This window comes from Dipodomys merriami, unplaced genomic scaffold, assembly GCF_024711535.1.
Source record: "Dipodomys merriami isolate MVZ:Mamm:240054 unplaced genomic scaffold, mDipMer1.0.p SCAF_27, whole genome shotgun sequence".
NCBI lineage: Eukaryota > Metazoa > Chordata > Mammalia > Rodentia > Heteromyidae > Dipodomys > Dipodomys merriami.
Genome location: NW_027204159.1, coordinates 17,687,823 through 17,708,318, shown reverse-complemented (window position 1 = coordinate 17,708,318; position 20,496 = coordinate 17,687,823). Strand labels below are relative to the sequence as shown.

At 39.4% G+C, this 20,496-nt stretch overlaps 1 protein-coding gene across 2 annotated transcripts in view; it reads left to right on the top strand.

The window, feature by feature from the left end:
* Dctn4 (dynactin subunit 4) overlaps positions 1-19,453 on the top strand; it is a 36,518-nt gene extending 17,065 nt beyond the window's left edge. For both annotated transcript variants that reach the window (XM_070036415.1, XM_070036414.1), the window contains 5 exons: positions 1,787-1,860; positions 8,066-8,120; positions 10,135-10,242; positions 13,124-13,221; positions 16,467-19,453. In XM_070036415.1, coding sequence (XP_069892516.1) covers positions 1,787-1,860; positions 8,066-8,120; positions 10,135-10,242; positions 13,124-13,221; positions 16,467-16,680 — 549 coding nt within the window. In that variant the 3' untranslated portion in view covers positions 16,681-19,453. The remainder of the gene's footprint in view (positions 1-1,786; positions 1,861-8,065; positions 8,121-10,134; positions 10,243-13,123; positions 13,222-16,466) is intronic.
* The last annotated feature ends 1,043 nt before the right edge of the window (positions 19,454-20,496 follow it).

The window sequence follows — 20,496 nt, the reverse complement described above, 5'->3', positions numbered from 1 at the left end:
CCACTAGTCACATGTGGCTATTGAACACTTAAAATGCATATCATGACTACAATACTAAATCTTTTAACTCGTTTAAATAGTTTCATGTCTCTAGGAGCCAGTATTACCAAATAGCACAGCTTTAGGGAAGGAAAACAAGAGGCAAAGGAACATAGGCCAGTTCCAGGTGCTTTCTACCATGTAATATCGTGGATTAAAAGTACAGTATTTCAGTATTTACATTAAATAGCTTCAAACTAACCCAAGCATGATGGTCAGACCTGTAATCTCAGCACCTGGGAAACAGAAGCATGAAGATCTTGAGCTTCAGCTTGGATTACATAACAAGCTCAAGACTATCCTGAGCTCTACAGTGAGACCCTATCTCCAAAAGCTAAGGACTGGACATGTTCAGTTGTACAACACTTGACTCACATGTGTAAAGCCCTTATTTCAATTACCAGTAGTACACAAAAAAAAGAGAGAAAATAAAAATAAAAGTTTGGGCTGGGAAGTTGGCTTAGGAGTGCTTGCCTTGCATGCATGAGGCCCTGGGTTCCATTCCTCAGTACCACATAAGCAGAAAAAGCCAGAAGTGGTACTGTGGCTCAAGTGGTAGAGCGCTAGCCTTGAGCTGAAGAGCTGAGGGACAGTGTCCAGGCCCAGAGTTCAGGCCCAATGACTGACAAAAAAAAAAAAAAAAAAAAAAATTTTAAAAATGTTATGCAGAAAAATGTTATACAAATACTAATGTTTTTTAAAATAATGATAACTCAGAGGTTCAAAAAGGAAGATATAACACAGTCTAGATTTTCATATACCAAATAACATAGGCTTAAAACATAAAACTTTTGAGAAAATTTTATAAATAGAAAAATAATTCTGGGATATTTTGACATATTGCAATGCCTTTCCTTATTAACCCCAGTCAGGGCTGACCCTACTTATGCTCTGTGCTTCTTTCTTCTCTTAGAAAATGAATAAACCTTTGCTTCCTTCCTTGTAGTTTTTGTTTAGCTACCTATTCCAGGAGGCTGCTGGAGTAGTCAGTTTATTTAATGTTTTTGCTAAAGTGGTTGCTTAGCAATTTGTCCAATCCTTTCTAGTGTAAATAGCACCAAAAAAATGAAAAAGAATGTAGTAAATAATTTTCATTATATTTTAAAGCATGGAACTTCGGGCTGGGAAAGTGGCTTAGTGGTAGAATGCTTGCCTAGCATGCACAAAGCCCTGGGTTCAATTCCTCAGTACCACATAAACTGAAAAAGCCGGAAGTGGGGCTGTGACTCAGGTGGTAGAGTGTTAGCCTTGAGCAAAAGACTCTTAGGGACAGTTTCCAGGCCCTGAGTTCAAGTCCCAAGACTGGCAAAAACAAACAAGCTAAAGCATGGAACTTGGGATTATACTACGTAGATTTAAATCCTAGTTTCTAGCTCCATGAATTCCACAGCTTATTTGCCCTTGTGTTGTCCCATTTTCATCATCCAGAAAATGGAAAAATAAATAGCTCCTTCATAAAGTCATTGTGATATTTAAATCCATATAAGACAGTACTCTATAACATTTTTTATACACCACAGGGATATACCAGTAATGGAGGGTGTGGCTGCATATATCTAGAAGTTGAATGTCATCTTTTATAAATTTTTGTTACCAGCAATATGTGTTCTATTTCAAAACCTGGTCTTCTAGCACACATGCACGCACACACACACACACTTGTAGTAAATGCCGTATTAAATTTAGTAGCTATATGGGTCAGCAAAGTATGTCTTGTTTTCCTCTGATACATGCTTTTTCTTTTCAGAAATGTGAACATAATTTGAGCAAGCCAGAATTTAATCCAACATCCATCAAATTCAAAATCCAATTGGTTGCTGTGTGAGTACCTTTGTGTTGATGTTTGGGCTATTGACTTTGTATAACATATATTTACTTCTGTCCCAAAAAGGAAAGCAATACCTATGTCAGAACAATTATACTATTCTGTTGACATTGGGGGCTTTTGAATTTTGTCCCATCCCATGAAGTTTAAAGTAAATCTGTAAATATAGAATCAAGGTATTCAGTCTGCTTCTATAGTTCCTACTACTCAGGAGACTGATGCAGGAGAATCTGGGGCCATCCTGTTTTACAAAGGTATACCTCATCTCGGAACAAACAAGTAAAGACTTATCTTAAGAAATATTTTTTTTAAAAAGAGTGTATGTAGGGAAACAACGATACCATCATCGATGACAGTGGAGTATGTATGTTGGTCTTTAAGTAGAGAATCATTACTTGTTTATTACAATTATTAAGTACCTAAGTTGAGAAAAACTTACTGGTGGCTCATGCTTGTAATTTTAGCTACTCAGAAGGCAAAGACCTGAGGATCACAGTTCAAAGCCAGCCCAGGCAGGAGAGTTTGTGAGACTCCAGTTAACTTTCAAAAAAATCCAGAAATTGGGCTTGGAATGTGCCTTAGTGATAGAGTACTTGCCTAGCATGCATGAAGCCCTGGGCTTTATTCCTCAGTACCACATAAACAGAGAAGGCCAGAAGTGGTGCAAGAAGCTTAAGGGCAGTGCCCAGGCCCTGAGTTAATGCCCCAGGACTGATTTAAAAAAAAAAAAAAAAAAAGCCAGAAGTGGACTGGAGCACTACCCTCGAGCACAAAAGCTCAGGGACAGAGCCCAGGCTCTGAATTCAAGCCCTGAACCAGACACACATCAAAAAATCTTAGTAAATATTAAAGTAGCCAGACACTGATAGCTCACACCTGTAATCCTAGCTGTACAGGAGACTGAGATCTAAAGCCAGCCAGGGCATAAAGCCCAAGAGATTTAACTCTAATTAGCCCGCAAAAAGTGGAAAGTAGACCTCTGTCTCAGTAGTTTTGCTACAGTGAACTTTGAAAAACGTGAGGGATAATGCCGAAGCCCTGAGTGTAAGCCCTAGTAACAGCACAATAAATTAAGTTATTAACTAACTATAGCAAATTAAAAGCCTATCTGTGAAACAGTGTTCATTTTATTTACCTGTGTTTTGGTAACATCTCATTGAGTGGCATAAAAGTTATCAATGTAGTGGCAGCTGATTGGAGGTCTTCAGTAGAAGGGAGTTTCAAGTATAAAAAAAAAATCACATATTGAATAAGAAAAGTATCTCATTAGCATACATTAATTGTACAAAGGTTTTATTGTGACATTTCTACACATGTATACAATGTATCCCAATCAGCTTCACTCCCAATATCAGTCTCCTTCATCTTAACCCCTCCCTCTCTCTTTTTTTTTTAGATTTTTTTTTTTAATTGGCATACATTAGTTATACCAGGGGGGATTTCATTGTGACATTTTCACAGGTACACAATGTATACATTGTATTCCAATCAGTGCTCCATCTCCTCTGTGCTTCCAGATACAACTTGAAGAAGTTTCATTGTTCTGTTTTCATACTTGCTGATATATCTATCCTCTTTCACCCTCATTAGTCCAACTTTCTTTTCCCTAGTTCCCACCTTAGTTGATCACATCATTTGGTTATTCTGAAATTGCTACAGAAAACATAGATATGAAGGTGTAGTTTTTGTGTATTAATTTAGTCTCCTTTGGTTATATGCCCCGTAATGGTATGGGAGGGTCCTAGGGAAGGTCTGCTTTTAGTTTTTTGAGGAATTTCCATAATTGTTCCACCAGTTTATATTCCCACCATTCCATTCTCTTTTTTTTTTTTTTTTTTTTTGGTCGTGGGGCTTGAACTCTGGGCCTGGGTGCTGTCCCTCAGCTCTTCAGCTCAAGGCTTGCACTCTCCCACTTGAGCTACAGCACCACTTCCAGTTTTCTGGTGGTTTATTGGAGATAAGAGTCTCACCGTCTTTCCTGCCTGGACTGGCTTTGAACCGCAATCCTCAGATTACAGCCTCCTGAATAGCTAGGATTACAGGTGTGAGCCACCAGCGCTGGGCCTTCCATTCTCTTTTCCTGTATGCTCACCAGCATTTGTTGTTACTTGTTTTCTTGATGGGTTCCATTCTGACTCAGCTGAGATGGAATCTTGGTTTTGACTTGCATTTCTCTTATGGATAAAGATGTTAAAACAAGCCAGGTACTGGTGGCTCACACCTGTAATCTTAGCTACTCAGAAGGCTGAGATCTGAGGATCATGATTCAAAGCCAGCCTGGGTAGGAAAGTCTGTGAGACTTACTTCCAATAAAGCACCAGAAAACCAGAAGTGGCACTGTGGCTCAAGTGGTAGAGTGCTCACCTTGAGCTGAAGAGCTCAGGGGCAGCTCCCAGGTGCAGAGTTCAAAGCCCATGACCAACAACAACAAAAAAAGATGTTGAACATTTCTTTGTGTATCTATTAACCATTTGTATTTTTTCTTCTGAAGACTGTCCATTTCACTGGCCCATTTATTAATTGTGTTATTCTGCTTCCTAGATTTTTGAGCTTTTCATATTTTCTTGATATTCTTTATTTGAGTAGCTGACAGATTTTTTTCTCCCATTCTGCTGGTTGTCTGTTGGTTATGGTGACTTTTTTTTCTGCGCAAAAATGTTTTTAAATGTAGTACCATTTGTCAGTTCTTGCTTCTGTTCTCTGGGTAACTTAGAGTCCTATTTCAAAAACCTTTGCCTATAATTTTTAGGGTTTTCCCTCCATTTTCCTGTAGTAGACGCAAAGTATCGGATCTTACTTGAGCATTTTGATCCAGGTAGAGTTGATTAAAAAAAAAAAGTCAGATACAGAGGTCCAGTATCAGTCTCTTGCAAGTAGATAATCATTTTTCCCAGAACCATTTGTTAAGGAGGTAGTCTTTCCTCCTGTGTATGTTTTGGCTCCTTGTTGAGTTAGTTGGCATTAGGTATGTGGTTTTATTCCTGGGTCTTCTGTACTGTTTCATTGATCTTTGGTTCTGTGTTTGTGCCAGTACCAAGCTATTTTTGTTAATATATCTCTGTAGTATAATTTGAAGTCTGTTGTTATGATAACTCCAACAGTGATCTCTATTTAGAATTGCTTTAGCTATTCAGTGTCTTTTAGACTGATTTCTCTTAATTCTGTGAGGAATAATATTGGAATTTTGATTGTTAGTACATTGAATCTCCAGATTTCTTTTCACAATATGGCCATAGTTTTTATAATAGAAGTCTTTCACTTGCTTGGTTAATATCTAGGTATTTTATTGTTTGTGAGGCTGTTGTGAATAGAATTGTTTTTCTGGTTTCTTTCTCACCCTCTTCATTGGTATATAGGAAAGCTGCTAATTTTTTTGAGTATTGATTTTATATCCTTCTGCTGTTCTGAAGGTGTTTATTTTAAAACAATTTTAACAGGTTTTACTGTTTCATTTTCACACATGTAAATAAACTACAATATGTTTGTCCTCTTTCACCTCTTTTGTCAGCCCTCCTCCATCCTTCCATCCTACTGATTACCCTCCACATACACACATCTGAGCCCGTTTTACTAAGGAAAATATTTTGAAAATTTTGGAAAATCCTTTCTGCTTGAGAGTAAAGGATCCCTTCATAAGCAAGGCAAGAAGCCTAAAAGTGAATACATTAAGGGAGAAAAAAAAAATCTTTGACCTTGTCAAAATGAAGCATGATTAAATTAATAACAAAGTCCAGAGACAGACAATAGACCTGGAAAAAATGTTTGACACTCAAGACAAAAGTTTGATGGCCTAATTTATAGAATTCTCACCACTCACATACATAGGCAAGTGCTCTCTCACAGAGCCATATTCCTAGCCCTAAATATACATTTATAAGGAGGTATATTACTACATTGTAATGAAAAAAGGTAGAAGCAATTTCTTTGTCAAGTTGATTAATTGTTGATTGCATTCAGTAGTCAACTGGTAGTCTTACTATAGAATATTAGGTAGCAATTAAAAAGCATTAAAAGGTCAGGTGTGGTGACTCTTGCCTGTAATCCTAGCCACTCAGGAGCCTGAGATCTGAGGATCACAGTTCAAAGCCAGCCTAGACAAGAAAGTCCGTAAGACTCTCATCTCCAATAAACCATTGAGAAAACCAGAAGTGGTACTGTGGTTCAATTGGTAGAGCACTCATCTTCAGCTGAAGAGCTGAGGAACAGCGCCCAGGCCCAGAGTTCAAACCCCACAACCGACAAATAAATAGCATTAAGAAGCAAAAAAAAATTGGATCTGGCAAGTTGGAGCAAGGAACGTCAGATATGAGTCTGTCACTTACTGTATTGTCTAAGTTTATTTCCCTCATCTCTGAAATGAAAGTAACTCTAGGTTAAACTCTCTTTTGCTCATTACAAAAGTCCTATATGGTAGACTGTGCTCAGCTGCTTAGCTTACTTTGAAAAAAAAAAGTGGTTTTTTTTCTGACGCTAATGGTACAGTCTCAATACAGATGCCCTGACTGAGTCTTAAGCTTGCATTTCATTTCATTTATGAAGGTAATTCTGTAGTACACCACAAAAAGCATCTAGTTTTAAGTTAAAATTAGATTCAGTCCCTGCTCAGTCAATCATTTAATTAATCAATACCTTCCTGGCACATAATAGTGCTACTTATATTAGTGTTTGTCTACAACTTATTTTTAAATAAGATTGCATCCCATAATCAATTACCTTCTAGAATTAAAATATTAACTAAATAAGAGCCTCCCAAAATATGTCAGATAAATGTATAAGGAAAATATATGTCAGGATGTCAAAGGCCCTAAATTAGCTCTATACCCTAAAGGTTCTATGCCAAAGATTTCAGAAAGAATCCATTGTCAGTTGATTTCATATCTTGTATCTCACTGTGGTGATACTATTCTTTAAAATTCTTTTTTTCACTGGTACCAGTGGCTCATATCTGTAATCTTAGCTACTCAAAAGGCTAAAATCTGATCACAGTTTGAAGCCAGCCCAGGCAGGAAAGCCCAAGATACACTTATCTCCAACTAACTACTGAAAAAGCCAGAAGTGGAGCTGTGGTTCAAAAGGTAGAGTGCAGCACTGAGGAAAAAAACATAGCCAGGCGCTGGTGGCCCACACCTGTAATCCTAGCTACTCAGGAGGCTGAGATCTGAGAATTGCAGTTCAAAGTCAGCCCGGGCAGGAAAGACCGTGAGACTCCAATCTCCAATAAACCACCAGAAAACTGGAAGTGGCTCTGTAGCACAGGTGGTAGAGCACTTGCCTTGAGCTGAAGAGCTGAGGGACAGTACCCAGGCCCAGAGTTCAAGCTCCACGACCTACAAATGAAAAACAAAAAAGGAGCTGGGAAGGTGGCTCAGTGGTAGAGCGCTTGCCTTGCATGCCTGAGGCCCTGGGTTCGATTCCTCAGCACCACATAAGCAAAAAGAAAAAAGCTGGAAGTGGCGCTGTGGCTCAAGTGGTAGAGCGCTAGCCTTGAGCTGAAGAGCTGAGGGACAGCGCCCAGGTCCAGAGTTCAGGCCCCATGACCGGACCCCCCCCCCCCAAAAAAAAAAAAAAAACATAGTCCCTACCTTAGTCTCACATAAATTCTTTGTCATACTTGCTTTTTTTTTTTTTTTTTGAGATTAGGTGATTACATAAATTTCACATATTTCACAGTATTGTGGGATAGTGATAGTCACAAACACATTTTAACCTTCACAAGGCAAATTGTCATTATCATGGTCAATAAAGTTTGTGAATCCTATGAGCTTTGACAATACTTAACTATTTCTTCCATATAGATTCTTTGTGATACTTGCTGGGTGTGTGTGTGTGTGTGTGTGTGTGTGTGTGTGTGTGTGTGTGTGTGTGTGTGTGTGTGTGTGTGTGTGTGTGTGTGTGTGTGTGTGTGTGTGTGTGTGTGTGTGTGTGTGTGTGTGTGTGTGTGTGTGTGTGTGTGTGTACTTGCTGGGGTGTGTGTGTGTGTGTGCGTGCGTGCGTGCGCCATACAGAGGAGTTACAATTACATGGGCAAGATAACGAGTACATTTCTTATCTAGCATTGTTGCCTCCTCGTTGTTTCCCCTTCCCATCCCTTCCCATACTCCCCTCCTCCCCCCACCCTCATACTTGCTTTTTAAAAGTAGTAATTTCAAGAGATTTCAATTAAATTAATGGTTTTGTTTTTGTTTTTTTACTTATTGGCAGCAATTATATTCCAGAAGTGAGAATCATGTCAATTCCAAACCTTCGCTACATGAAGGTTAGTACTTCACTTATCAACAGAAAAATCTGTCTGGTCCAAACATATAGATATGGGTGGCTGTGTATGTTTATTTCCCATGGGATGCAGTGAGCAAGGTATAGAAAAGACAGCCGTTTCGAAGGATAAAAGAACTGTGACATATATTTTAATCTGGGAATCTTGCCAAGAGCACTTTTGAAATATATGTTTAAGCAGGATGCACATCCTGTAAAGATGCAGCAGTAAGTGGGAAAAGGGAAGTCCCATGGTGTCAGGCATGTCTGTGCATCAGTACAAAGAATCAACTTGTCTCCTTACCATAGTCCCTCTCTTCCTTGGGACATCATTCATGCTCCTTCCTCCTGTACACACATGCATACCAGTGAATTGTAGACTGCTCTGTGGCAGTCTCTTTAGCTCTTTCCTTTCATGTTAGAAAATAATATAGTCCCTCTTTATTTGCAGGAGTATTTTCTAATCTCAAGGGAATACCTTATAAGAATAAATGTACACTTTGTAACCCCTCTGTAAAGTATTTTCACAATAAAAAATAAAAAAAGAATAAATGTTCATTTGAAAGAGTATTTTACTAGTCTCAAGAGTATCAAACTAAAGTAAATTATGCTTTTAGAATTCTTGAAAAGGGATTGGAGGTGTGGCTCAGTTGATAGAGCTAGCCAGTGAGCAAAAGTGGCAGGTACTGAGTTTGAGTCCCAATCTCAGACCTAAATAAAAAGAAAAAAGAAAAGTCTTGAAAAAATTTTAGTCTTTGTTTCATTTTTTTATGTATGTTAACACATTGAGACTAGCACATAGATCATATATTTTGTTTACAAGGGTCTCCTTTTTATTTCTTATATAGAAAATATTCTGAATTATGCAAATTAAAACCACCAAGCAAGTACTGTTCATACAATCTGGTGTCATACTTTTAAATATTATAATACCCTTTTAAATACATGAGTTCAGTCACTTCAACAGTATATCATTTGTTTGATCTTCACTGATGTTACCAAATTGTCAAAATGATTTCAACCATGTTGAACTGTGATGTCTTACAATACCTGGACACTGGAAATATCAATATAGCTTTGACTCATCAAAGGAAATTCAAGAAGTTATTTGAGGGTGTAAGTGGAAGAAAATAAACTCAGTTAAAAACAAATAGTTTTCACTCTATGAAATCAAGGTATACATTTTAATCAAACATCTGTCCCATTGATAAATTTTCAAGTTTTTAAGAGGCTACCAGGCCAGACCCTTTGCTGCTTTTGCTTTGTTTTTTCCCTTTCCTTTCTCTTGCTTTGCCTTCAGCCGTTTTCTCTGCCTCTGGTTCATCCATACTGGGTACTGTCCATGCTGGTCTAAAAGAGTTTTTTTGTTTCTCTTTAATTTCAGTCTCCATCTTCATATCATCATTTTCATCCTTCTCCACGCAATCCATTTTCTCTTGGCAATGTTTGGGTGCCACCACAGTTGCTATTTCTTCAACATCTTTCATTAAAACATCACCATTGACTTTGAGAATACTTTTAAGTCTGTTTAGTTCCTTTGGGGCATTCTTTCTCTTCTCAGCAAGCATTTTCTTTTTCCACTTACTCCGTAAACTTTTAGCCATGCTTCACCAGAGGCTACACCGCTCTGACCACAAGCAACACTCTGCTCGCTGACAGGCAACACACCCTTCTTTTTATTTCTTAAGTGGTAACCCTAAAGGAATAAGAACTACAAACTTTAAATAGAGTTGCTTAGATAATACAATACACATTCCCCAGAATTTCTAGATTTAAAAACTGAGTCTTTTTATGGGATCTGTTTTATTTCCTTAGTGCAATAATAACCGCGGAGAATATATAACTTAAAATAGAAAAGAATAGTGTTCAGTGAACACTGGAAGTACAGTGGTGTAGAGGTACAGATAGGTGTCATTGCTCTGGATGAATGGAAGGAGGGTTTTGTGAAATATTTGGTATAGCAGCTAATTGGGATGCTGCTTGGAACATATCTAAGAGAGTCTTTGCTTATTCTCCAGGAGAGCCAGGTTCTCCTGACTCTTACGAATCCCGTGGAAAACCTCACCCATGTGACTCTGTTGGAGTGTGAAGAGGGGGACCCTGATAATGTCAACAGCACTGCTAAGGTAGGGGCATTTATCCCAGATCCAGCCTTTGCCTCATTTGACCTAGCTTAAATGATGTCATACCATCTCTCATCTCTTCACCTCTTAAGCTTTACTTTTTCCCCAAGTATATTACCCCCACCCTGTTAGAAAGTCTCATTATTTCTTCCACAGTCTCTTGACAGTAACTTCCTACCTGACCTCATTGTTTTTGGAATAGCCCCATCTCCATTTCAGCCTCTCATCTCTGTGGCTACCAAGGTGGCTGATCTAAATCTAATTCTGCACAGCATGTCAATCACTTATCATCTCTCCTATGTTCAGCATAAAAGCCCAAATTCCTAGGCATAACCTAAGAGCTCCCTATCGAAGATTTCTGTATTCTTCAGATTCTCAGATCTAGCATTCTCCATATGCTGCTGTATTAATAGTTGTAAAAGAAGCTAGGTGCCAGTGGCTCATACCTGTAATCCTAGCTACTCAGGAGGCTAAGATCTGAGGATTGCAGTTCAAAGCTAGCCCAAACAGCAGTTTGTGAGACTCTGATCTCCAATAACTAACGAGGAAATGAAGCTGTGGCTTAAATGGTAGAGCACTAGCCTTGAGCACAAAAGCTCAAGGACAATGCCCAGGCCCCAAGTTCAAGCCCTAGAACTGGACACACACACACACACACACACACACACACACACACACACACACACACACACACACACACACACACACACACACACACACACACACACACACACACACACACACACACACACACACACACACACACACACACACACACACACACACACACACACACACACACACACACACACACACACACACACACACACACACACACGTGTTTGTGCTTAGGAATGTTATATACTATATAATGACATAGGGACACTAGATGTACTTGTGGTCATGGAAAATAGTTATATATTCTTTAGACCCTTATGTTGCAATAGCCCTTGGTTTTTGTTACCTGAAAGACTAATAGGAATATCAACCATACCTGTTACAGATCCAGATGTAAGACAAAGCAGTGGGAAGAGAAAGATAGCAAATTTTTTAAGCTAGGTCTATGCATCAGAAATTATTTATTCTGTCTCTGTCCTAACTGGAACTGCTTATGAGTGCTATATTTTTTGAAAAGAGTCAGAAGAGGGTAAGTGTTTTATCTCTTTGGATATATATTTGTTTTGAGTACCATGCTGAATTATGTATCAGTAATACATGATCTATAGAACAAAGTTCTTGTTCTAAAATTCCCAGTACTAGAGGAATCATTGACTGGCACAATATTCAGGCCATGTTTTATTTATTCAACTAACACAAAGTCACCATCTTAATATTAAATTAATGTCTCTTATATTCTGTGTCAGGGAATTCAGAAGAGCCATATGAATTTTTAAAAGGAGATAAGGAGACTGGATGTGGTGGCTCAAGCCTGTAATCCCAGATACTCAGGAAGGAGGCAGAGATAGTAAGGACAGCAGTTTGAGGCCCAGCCTAGGCAAAAAGTTAATGAGAACCATCTCAAACAAGCAGGGCCTGATGGGGCATACCTGCAATCCTAGACACATGAGAGGCATAGGTAGGAGGATCATGATTGGGGGCCAGTCTGGACAAAAAGTATGTTACCCTATCTGAAAAATAACCTAAAATTAAAAGGGCTGGAAGTGTGGCTCAAGTGTGAAGCCATGCGTTCAAACCTCAGTATCACTGGAAAACTATATATATTTTTATGTTAGAACTGCCATTTCTCTTTTCTTTTTTTTTGGGGGGGGGAGGAGGGGGTCTGGTCATGGGACCTGAACTCTGAGCCTGGCTGCTGTCCCTCTGCTCTTCAGCTCAAGGCTAGTGCTCTACCACTTGAGCCACAGCGCCACTTCCGGCTTTTTTCTTTTTGCTTATGTGGTGCTGAGGAATCGAACCCAGGGCCTCATGCATGCAAGGCAAGACCTCTCTCTACCACTGAGCTACCTTCCCAGCCCTCTCTTATATTTTCTTAAAAAAAGAAAAAAAAAATAAAGAAAAGTGAATAGTTTTAAGTACTCCAAAGAAAATTTTGTATGTATGTGCTGGTATTAGGCCTCATGCTGTCATTGGGTTTTCTTGTTCACACCTAGTGGTCTACTACTTGAGCCAGACTGCCAGTCTGACTTTTTGTTGGTCAATTGGAAATGGAATCTCTTAAATTTTATCTGTCCTGGCTGGCTTTGAACTGTGATCCTCTGATCTTAGCTTCCTGCGTAGTTAGTATTACAGAGATCAACCACAAACACCCAGCTATAAAGATTTGTTTGTTCCACTACCAGGAGATTGAACTTAGGGCCAAAAGGTTATCCCTTAGATTTTTTGTTTAAGGATGGTACTTTTCCACTTGAGCCACACATCACTTCTGGCTTTTTGGTGGCTAACTGAGGATAAGAGTCACACAGACTTTCCTGTCCAAACTGGCTTGAAATTGTAATCCTCAGATCTGTTTTCTGAGTACCTAGGATTACAGACATAACCCACCAGTACCTGACTTTCCAAAGATACTTTCTAAATATAGCAAACACTCATGCGTTCTTCACATAAGAAAATAAAACAAAGCAAAAGATAAGAAAAAATATATTAAAGATACAATTGGAGTGTTATTCTTTCTCACTGGTTGAATTTCCCATTGCAGCCTTGGTGAGCTAAAGGAATCACTTGACTTTATTCTTTCCATAAATTTCTTTGGTCTTATACTTTAGTCAGGAATGTCTATATTACATTACCAAGCAGTGTTTTTAAACTCTATGGAAGGAGTATGATGCTGTATGTGTCCTGAAGCTAGCTTTACTTGGGTGTATTTTGAAGACGTGGTCCGACCACACATGATCCCTTCTGAAGCAGGCCTCTCTGTGCTCTCCAGGTGGTGGTGCCTCCCAAAGAGCTGGTTCTAGCTGGCAAGGATGCAGCAGCAGAGTATGATGAGTTGGCAGAACCCCAGGACTTTCAAGACGACCCTGAGTGAGTGATCTTTTTGTGACTTCAGGCCACAGTTGATTGATTAAGGATGCCTGTGTATATATATCTCAGTTTTCTAATCTAGATTGGGGGGGGGGGGATAATTTTTTTAAGTGTTATTATAAAGGTGATGTACAGAGGGGTCACAATTACATAAGTCAGGTAAAGAGTACATTTTTTTTTTTTTTGGACAGTGTCACCCCTTCCCTCACTATCTCCTAGTTTTTCCCTCCTATCCCTATCCATAAGTTGTATAGTTCATTTTAAACATAGTGTCCAGTAAGTACCATGGCTACATTTGTTTACCCTTTGCACCTCCATTTCTGTGCCTCCTCTTACACTCCCTAAGACATATAAATGAACAAACAGATCAAAAAGAAAAGAAAATCTAGAAAAAACCTCATATCCATCCTGAAGTTCATTTTGATTGATATTATTTGGTATGGTCAGATGCACATAAACATTGTGCCTTTCTGTTCCTCTTCTAAGAGCATTCTCCTTTGCTCCCACTGTGTGTAAATGCCTAGAGAGCTGTATAATTTATTATGTCCTGGTACTTATCTAGACTTTTTTAAATAGTTTTTTCTTTCTATTTATAAAAATAATTATTGCCTAAATTTGGGAATATCTAAAACCAGAAAGAGGAATATAAAATTATCCTATCATCAAAGATAAACACTATTAGTATTTTGGTATTTCATCCATCATTAGGATCATTCTGCAAGTAATTTTTCTTTTTTTTTTAGGGGGGGCAGTTGTGGGGCTTGAACTCTGGGCCCAGGCATTGTCCCTGAGCTCTTCATCTCAAGGCTAGCACTCTACCACTTGAGGCACAGCACCACTTCCAGTTTCCTGATTGTTCATTGGAGATGAGAGTCTCTCAGACTTTCTCCCAGTCTGGCTTTGAATCATGATGCTCAGATCCCAGCTTCAATAACTAGGATTACAGGCTTGAGACACTGGCACCTGGCTGCAAGTAATTTTTTAGCCTTTATTTTTTACTTAAATGTATTTTCCCAAGTATGTGATTGAATTTTTTGGCTTTAGGTTTTTGTTTTGAGTACATTTTTTTTTTGGGTCCATTGTGAGGCTTGAACTCTGAGCTTGGGCACTGTCCCTGCGCTCTTCAGCTCAAGGTGAGCGCTCTACTGCTTGAGCCACAGTGCTACTTCCGGTTTTCTAGTGATTTATTGGAGATAAGAGTCTCACGGACTTTCCTGCCTGGGCTGGCTTTGAACCATGATTCTTGATCTCAGCCTCCTGAGAAGCTAGGATTACAGGAGTGAGCCATGGGTGCCCGGCTCATTCTTTTTTTTTTTTTTCTTTTGGCCAGTCCTGAGGCTTGAACTCTGGACCTGGGCACTGACCTTGAGCTTCCTTTTACTCAAGGATAGCACTCTACCACTTGAGCCACAGCATCACTTCCAGCTTTTTCTATATATGTGGTACTGAGGAATTGAACCCCAGGCTTCATGCATGCGAGTCAAGTACTCTACCACAGAGCCACATTCCCAGCCCCAGTATATTCCTTTTAACTGCTGTAGACAGCATAGAGGATTCTACCCTATAGATTTATAATTAGTAGATTGCACAGTCTCATACTTAATATCTAAGAAGTAAAACACACAAACTTTTCCTTGCACAGAGAATTAGCTTCCTTCCAATCTAAGAACAGAAATTATATTCATAATTTAAACAGAGAAATTACTATGAAGAATTGTTAGCTGAAGACTCTAAAAAGTTAAAAATATTTATAAAGTAGTAAAACTTCCTAAAGTATTGGAGATCAAAATTCTTGCTATACTGACTTGATCATTATTATACATTGTATATTTGTGTCATTATTCTGCTCCCTATAAAATGCATAGCTAATAATTAATGAAGAAAAAAGGACTGTCAAAATTCAAATGCTTGAAGGAGGAGCCCCATGGGGCTGAAACTCAGACCTCCAGTGCAATGAGGAAGAGGATACCTGACTATGGCCTCTCAGGGCGGCAGGGGAAGGTGAAGCAGGTCATACAAGAACTGGAATGATAGCCGGGTGCTGGTGGCTTATTCCTGTAATCCTAGCTTCTCAGGAGGCTGAGATCTGAGGATCACAGTTCAAAGCCAGCCCAGGCAGGAAAGTCCATGAGACTCTTATCTCCAATAAACCACTAGAAAACCGGAAGTGGCGCTGTGGCTCAAGCAGTAGAGCTTCACACATGTCTTCAGCTTCACCTTGAGCTGAAGAGCACAGGGACAGCACCCAAGCCAGAGTTCAAGCCCTATGACCGACAAAAAAATAAAAAAAGAACTGGACTGCTTATCCTGGATTCTGCCCCTTGCTGGGAGAAAAGCCAGAGTGATGCCCAAGCAAATTACAAACCAACAGGAAGCTGAAAAAAGAGGAACAATGTTCTTCCTTTAGGTTGTCTACCTTTAGAGTCCCCTGTTGCAAACCTAACAAGAAGCCAGTGTCCAAAGCAGATGTGGGTTTAGCAGAATCCAGTGTCACAAAGCAAAAGAAGTGGGGTTGGAGCAGAAAAGCAATAGTTCATTACACTGGTCCTTTTATGATGGGGTAGAAATGTAAAGTGAAGACAAAGATAAAATTAGTGGTTACTGAACTTCAGTTAACTTTAGGAGGTACCAGGGCAACTGGTAGCTTTGTTATTTTGTACAATTCCAGACCCATTCCCAGAGGATGTCTAGCAGGGCCACCAGGGACTGGAAATCTGAATTTTATTACAAGCTTTCACAGGCACACAATGGCAAATGTAAAGGGAAGTTTGCAGCCCACAGTTGTAGTGGTGAAAAGTTGGCAGAGGCCTCAGCCTTACCAGTTTTGTTAAATTCATGATTAAATACTATGTAACCATTAAGTAGAATGAACAAGATTTGTATACACCAATGTGTAAAGGTTGTTTATGATAGAATAAACAGAGTCACATTACAGAATAGGAGGTCTCAATCATGTTGGTTACAATTGAGAAAAAAATAAGCTCATAGGAAAATACCTGGCAGGTTTAGAACCAGAGTCCTTACAGTTTATGTGCTGTATAGAACAAGGAAAGGTCTTAACTTTTTCCCACTTACTTTTTATGACTATATTTTATTTTTGTAATGTTAAAAAAAAACAATCCATTCATTGCTGATGAAACAAGAATGTAGTCATGTCACAGATTCACCATTGTATTATAAAATGACTTAGTCTTAGTGGCTTGGCAGACTTGTGACTTATATAACACCATGCTTACCTTCCACAGCATTATAGCCTTCAGAAAAGCCAACAAAGTGGGCATTTTCATCAAAGTTACCCCACAGCATGAGGAGGGCGAAGTGACCGTGTGCTTCAAGATGAAGCATGATTTCAAAAACCTGGCTGCCCACATCCGCCCTATCGAGGAAAGTGACCAGGGCACGGAAGTCATCTGGCTCATCCAGCATGTGGAACTCAGCTTGGGCCCACTTCTTCCTTAAAAGATTCCCTTGGTGAACAGATCTCAACTGCATCTGTGGCACCACAACCCTGTGTTAAAACATGGAAGCTTGTGCTTCGTTAGGCCTTGTTTATAATGATGTACTCATGCACTACTGAATCCTGTTCCTTCGAGTGAAGCATAGGCCAGGTACTGGAAATGCAGTAAGACTTTTGTTCCTCTTGCTCTTGCTCTCACTCTGTTTACACCAATAAATCTGTGTCTCTTTCACTCAGCCCTGCACGTTCAATAATACCATAGCTCCATCCCAGGAAAGAGATGGCTGTTCCTCAGAGTAGCATTAGATACCACCTGAGAAACCATTCTCTCTCTCGCTCTCTCTCTCTGTCTCTCTCTGATCTCACACAGTCTAACAGATGAAACGTTAAGTGATAATCTAAACTTGGAACTGTTGTAAATGATACACCCTCAGTGTCGGTGTACACTGCTCTCTGTGTTCCATTAAATATAAACTAGCATTCTGGAACACGTCCCTTCACTTGCCCTTATGGTCCTCATTTTGGCATAGATTTCCGCTTAACAGAAAATAGAATTGTTGTCTTCAGGTGTTGTCTTAAGGTGGGGGAGACCTGTAAAAATCTTAAGGTACTCTCTTTGCCCTTTTCTTCTAAGTAAGTATAGGACACTTATTTACCAGTTCTCTTAAACTTTTCCTCAATAGAATATGGAACTTTGAAGATTAATTTGAGAAGCAAGTAATTACATGTTACATCACATTCCATTCACTTTAAACATTGCCACAATATCTGGGGTAATGATGCCACAGGGAGGCAGACTATATATCTCACTCCCTAGCCTTGCTCTGTTTAATTCAAGAAATTGTTCTGAGTATTTGGGACCTGGAAAGAGCCCAAAGAAAACCTAAGTGGACAAGTTTACTTCTGGAATTTGAAAAACATAGTAAAGGTTCAATTTTTAGCATGATCTGAACTAATGTTTTTTCCACTATTTGAAGGTGAAATTAATTATTGTAATCTCCTGACTTCAAAACTGGGTAGTAGGGCTGGGAATGTGGTTTAGTGGTAGCGTGCTTGCCTAGCATGCATGAAGCCCTGGGTTCAATTCCTTAGCACCACATAAACAAAAAAGGCCAGAAGTGGCACAGTGGCTCAAGTGGTACAGTGCTATCCTTGAGCAAAAGAAGCTCAGGAACAGTGCCCAGGCCCTGAGTTCAGGCCCCAGGACTGGCAAAAAAAAAAAAAAAAAAAAAAACAACTGGGTAGTAACAAAAAGAACTTTTCCCCTGAGATTAAGACTTCTGTGCAGTGTATAAATAAGACCATTTTGATTGTAAACAGTGAGAATTCAGCAGGAAGCCCAGAATGCTGATATACCACATATGCTTAGATGCAGGAGCTAAGTTGCTAACCTTTATTTCTGTGAAGTTTTCTAAAATGAAAAAAGTAGACCACCAGCTGCACCACTTTTGTTTGTTTGTTAGTTATGGGGCTTGAACTTGGCCTGGGAGCTATCCCTCAGCTCTTCAGCTCAAGGCTGATGCTCTGCCACTTGAACCACAGCACCACTTCCAGGTTTTCTGGTGTTTATTTGGATATGAGTGTCATGGGACTTTCCTGCCCAGGCTGGCTATGAACCTTGATCCTCAGATCTCAGCCTCCTGAGTAGCTAGGATTACAGGCATGAACCACTGGCACTCCGCTGCTCCACTTTTATTTAAAAGTATTCTTAGTAAGTGGCCAGCTGACTTTGGAGGAAAAGACAACTTTCCTGTTTAACTTGATGTTTTGTTTAAATCCAATTTAAAAAAATTAGATATGTAATCTAGAGTACAGATAAGACGTAGTCCTTGTAAATTTCCTTGAAAGATGAGACTAAGAAGCTTTTGAAAGACACTAAGTTGTATTAAGGTCAAGCCAGTTTTATGAAGCAATATTCCCACAATGTTGTATATATGCTGCAATGTAAGATGGACAACTCTAATATAATGGTAATGGTAACTAAGATATAACCTTTCCAGCAGGAAAATAGTTTTCAGACTATTAAGATAGCTTAACTTTTTGTGACCCCACAAAGTATCAAATTAATTTTTATTCACTACTGCCAGAGCCTTCTATGAAACCACTGCTCCATATTTGCCAGTGGAGGAAGGAGGGATCAGAGTAGAGAACAGCCTTGTGTGTCACACTTGTGGGTGTGCATTCGGTTGTGTGTCTGCACACCTTTATGGCATGGTATTTTGTTTCCAAAAATAATAATGTTGAAGTAATAGGTCTCATCACTCCCATGTGATAACAGAAATACAAAACACTTTCAAAAGTCATAACTTTTTTCTCCAGAAACCAAATGAACTAACAGAATAACAGAGCTGCTGGTCTGACGTTTCCTCCAGATAGGTTTTAGTGCAAAGTGGTATTATATGTGTTTGTAGGAATGGTTCAGCACCTGCAGCTAGTGAATTAAGAATTGTATCTGTTGCCCTTTTTTTTTTGTATTAGACAAAGTGCTAGTTGGTGTGCTCTATGACAGGAGACTTAGAGGCTGTAACACTTGAAACTATAATTGTGGAAACTTAAGGCTAAGTTAATTTGGATTTGTGATTTGATCACACCAAAGTTGTCTTTTGACCAAAGTGCATATTACAAGTATAATGAGCTAAATGTTATGCATACTTGTGAAGATACATCATTTTTGGTCTCTTTTTGGAATGAAAGATACTCCTTGATCTTTTTGAGTAACAAGTTACTGTTTTGCCTTATTGCCTAATGTAGTGAAATAAAGCGGACAAAACTTGACTGTGTCTTTGGTTTTGTTTCACAAAACTTGCTTGGAAGTAGGTTGGCTCAAAATCTGATCACAGTTTGAGTTTTAAAATTTGGTATGTGGGGCTGGGAAGTTGGCTCAGTGGTACAGCGCTTGCCTTGCATGCCTGAGGCCCTGGGTTCAATTCCTCAGCACCACATAAGCAAAAAGAAAAAAGCCAGAAGTGGTGCTGTGGCTCAAGTGGTAGAGTGCTAGTCTTGAGCTGAAGAGCTGAGGGACAGCGCCCAGGCCCAGAGTTCAGGCCCCACGACCGGACCCAAAAAGTAAAATAAAATTTGGTATGTGAAAATCAACAGGCAGGTTCTTTTGCATTTCTTTACATGATCCAACGATCATACCAGATTAGTTTACTTTAAACAGTATTATAGGTAGAGTTTGTTAGAGTTCCTTCTATATATATATTCTCAGAACCATTATATAAATGTTGTTATACTTCTTTCTGGGTCATTTTTGAAAAGGTGTCCTTTCAAATATACAAAGTGGTCCAACCTTTACAAGCAGCCATTCATCCACCTCCCTCTGTAATCACACACCACCCCTCCTGTGGCTAGAGATGCCTTCTTGATGCTCCTGTCTAATCCAGCCCCACCTCTTAACACCCACCCTCATCCTTTTACCTATTCAAAGCCATCACATCCTCTCTCCCCTCACCTGCATGGCTCTGTCAGCCTTTGTATATACAGTCCTACAGGACCTGAAGCCTCCCCAAGCTCTGCCTCACCAAATTCATCTAACCACCCCTTCCTCTGTGCTACCCTAGCCTCCCTGCTCTAACTTGGCCCTCCCATTCATTTGTCTCTGGCCTTTGCACTAGCTGTCCCCTCTGCTTGGAAAGCTCTCCTAAGGTTCACATAGCTCACTACACCACAATTAGGTCTTTGCTCAAATGTTGCCTTTCTGCAAAACACTGGTGGCTCATGCCTGTAATTCTAGCTATTCAGGAGATTGATACCTGATGGTTCAAAGCCAGCTCAAAGAGAGAAGTCGCTTAGACTCTTATTTACAATATTTAAAA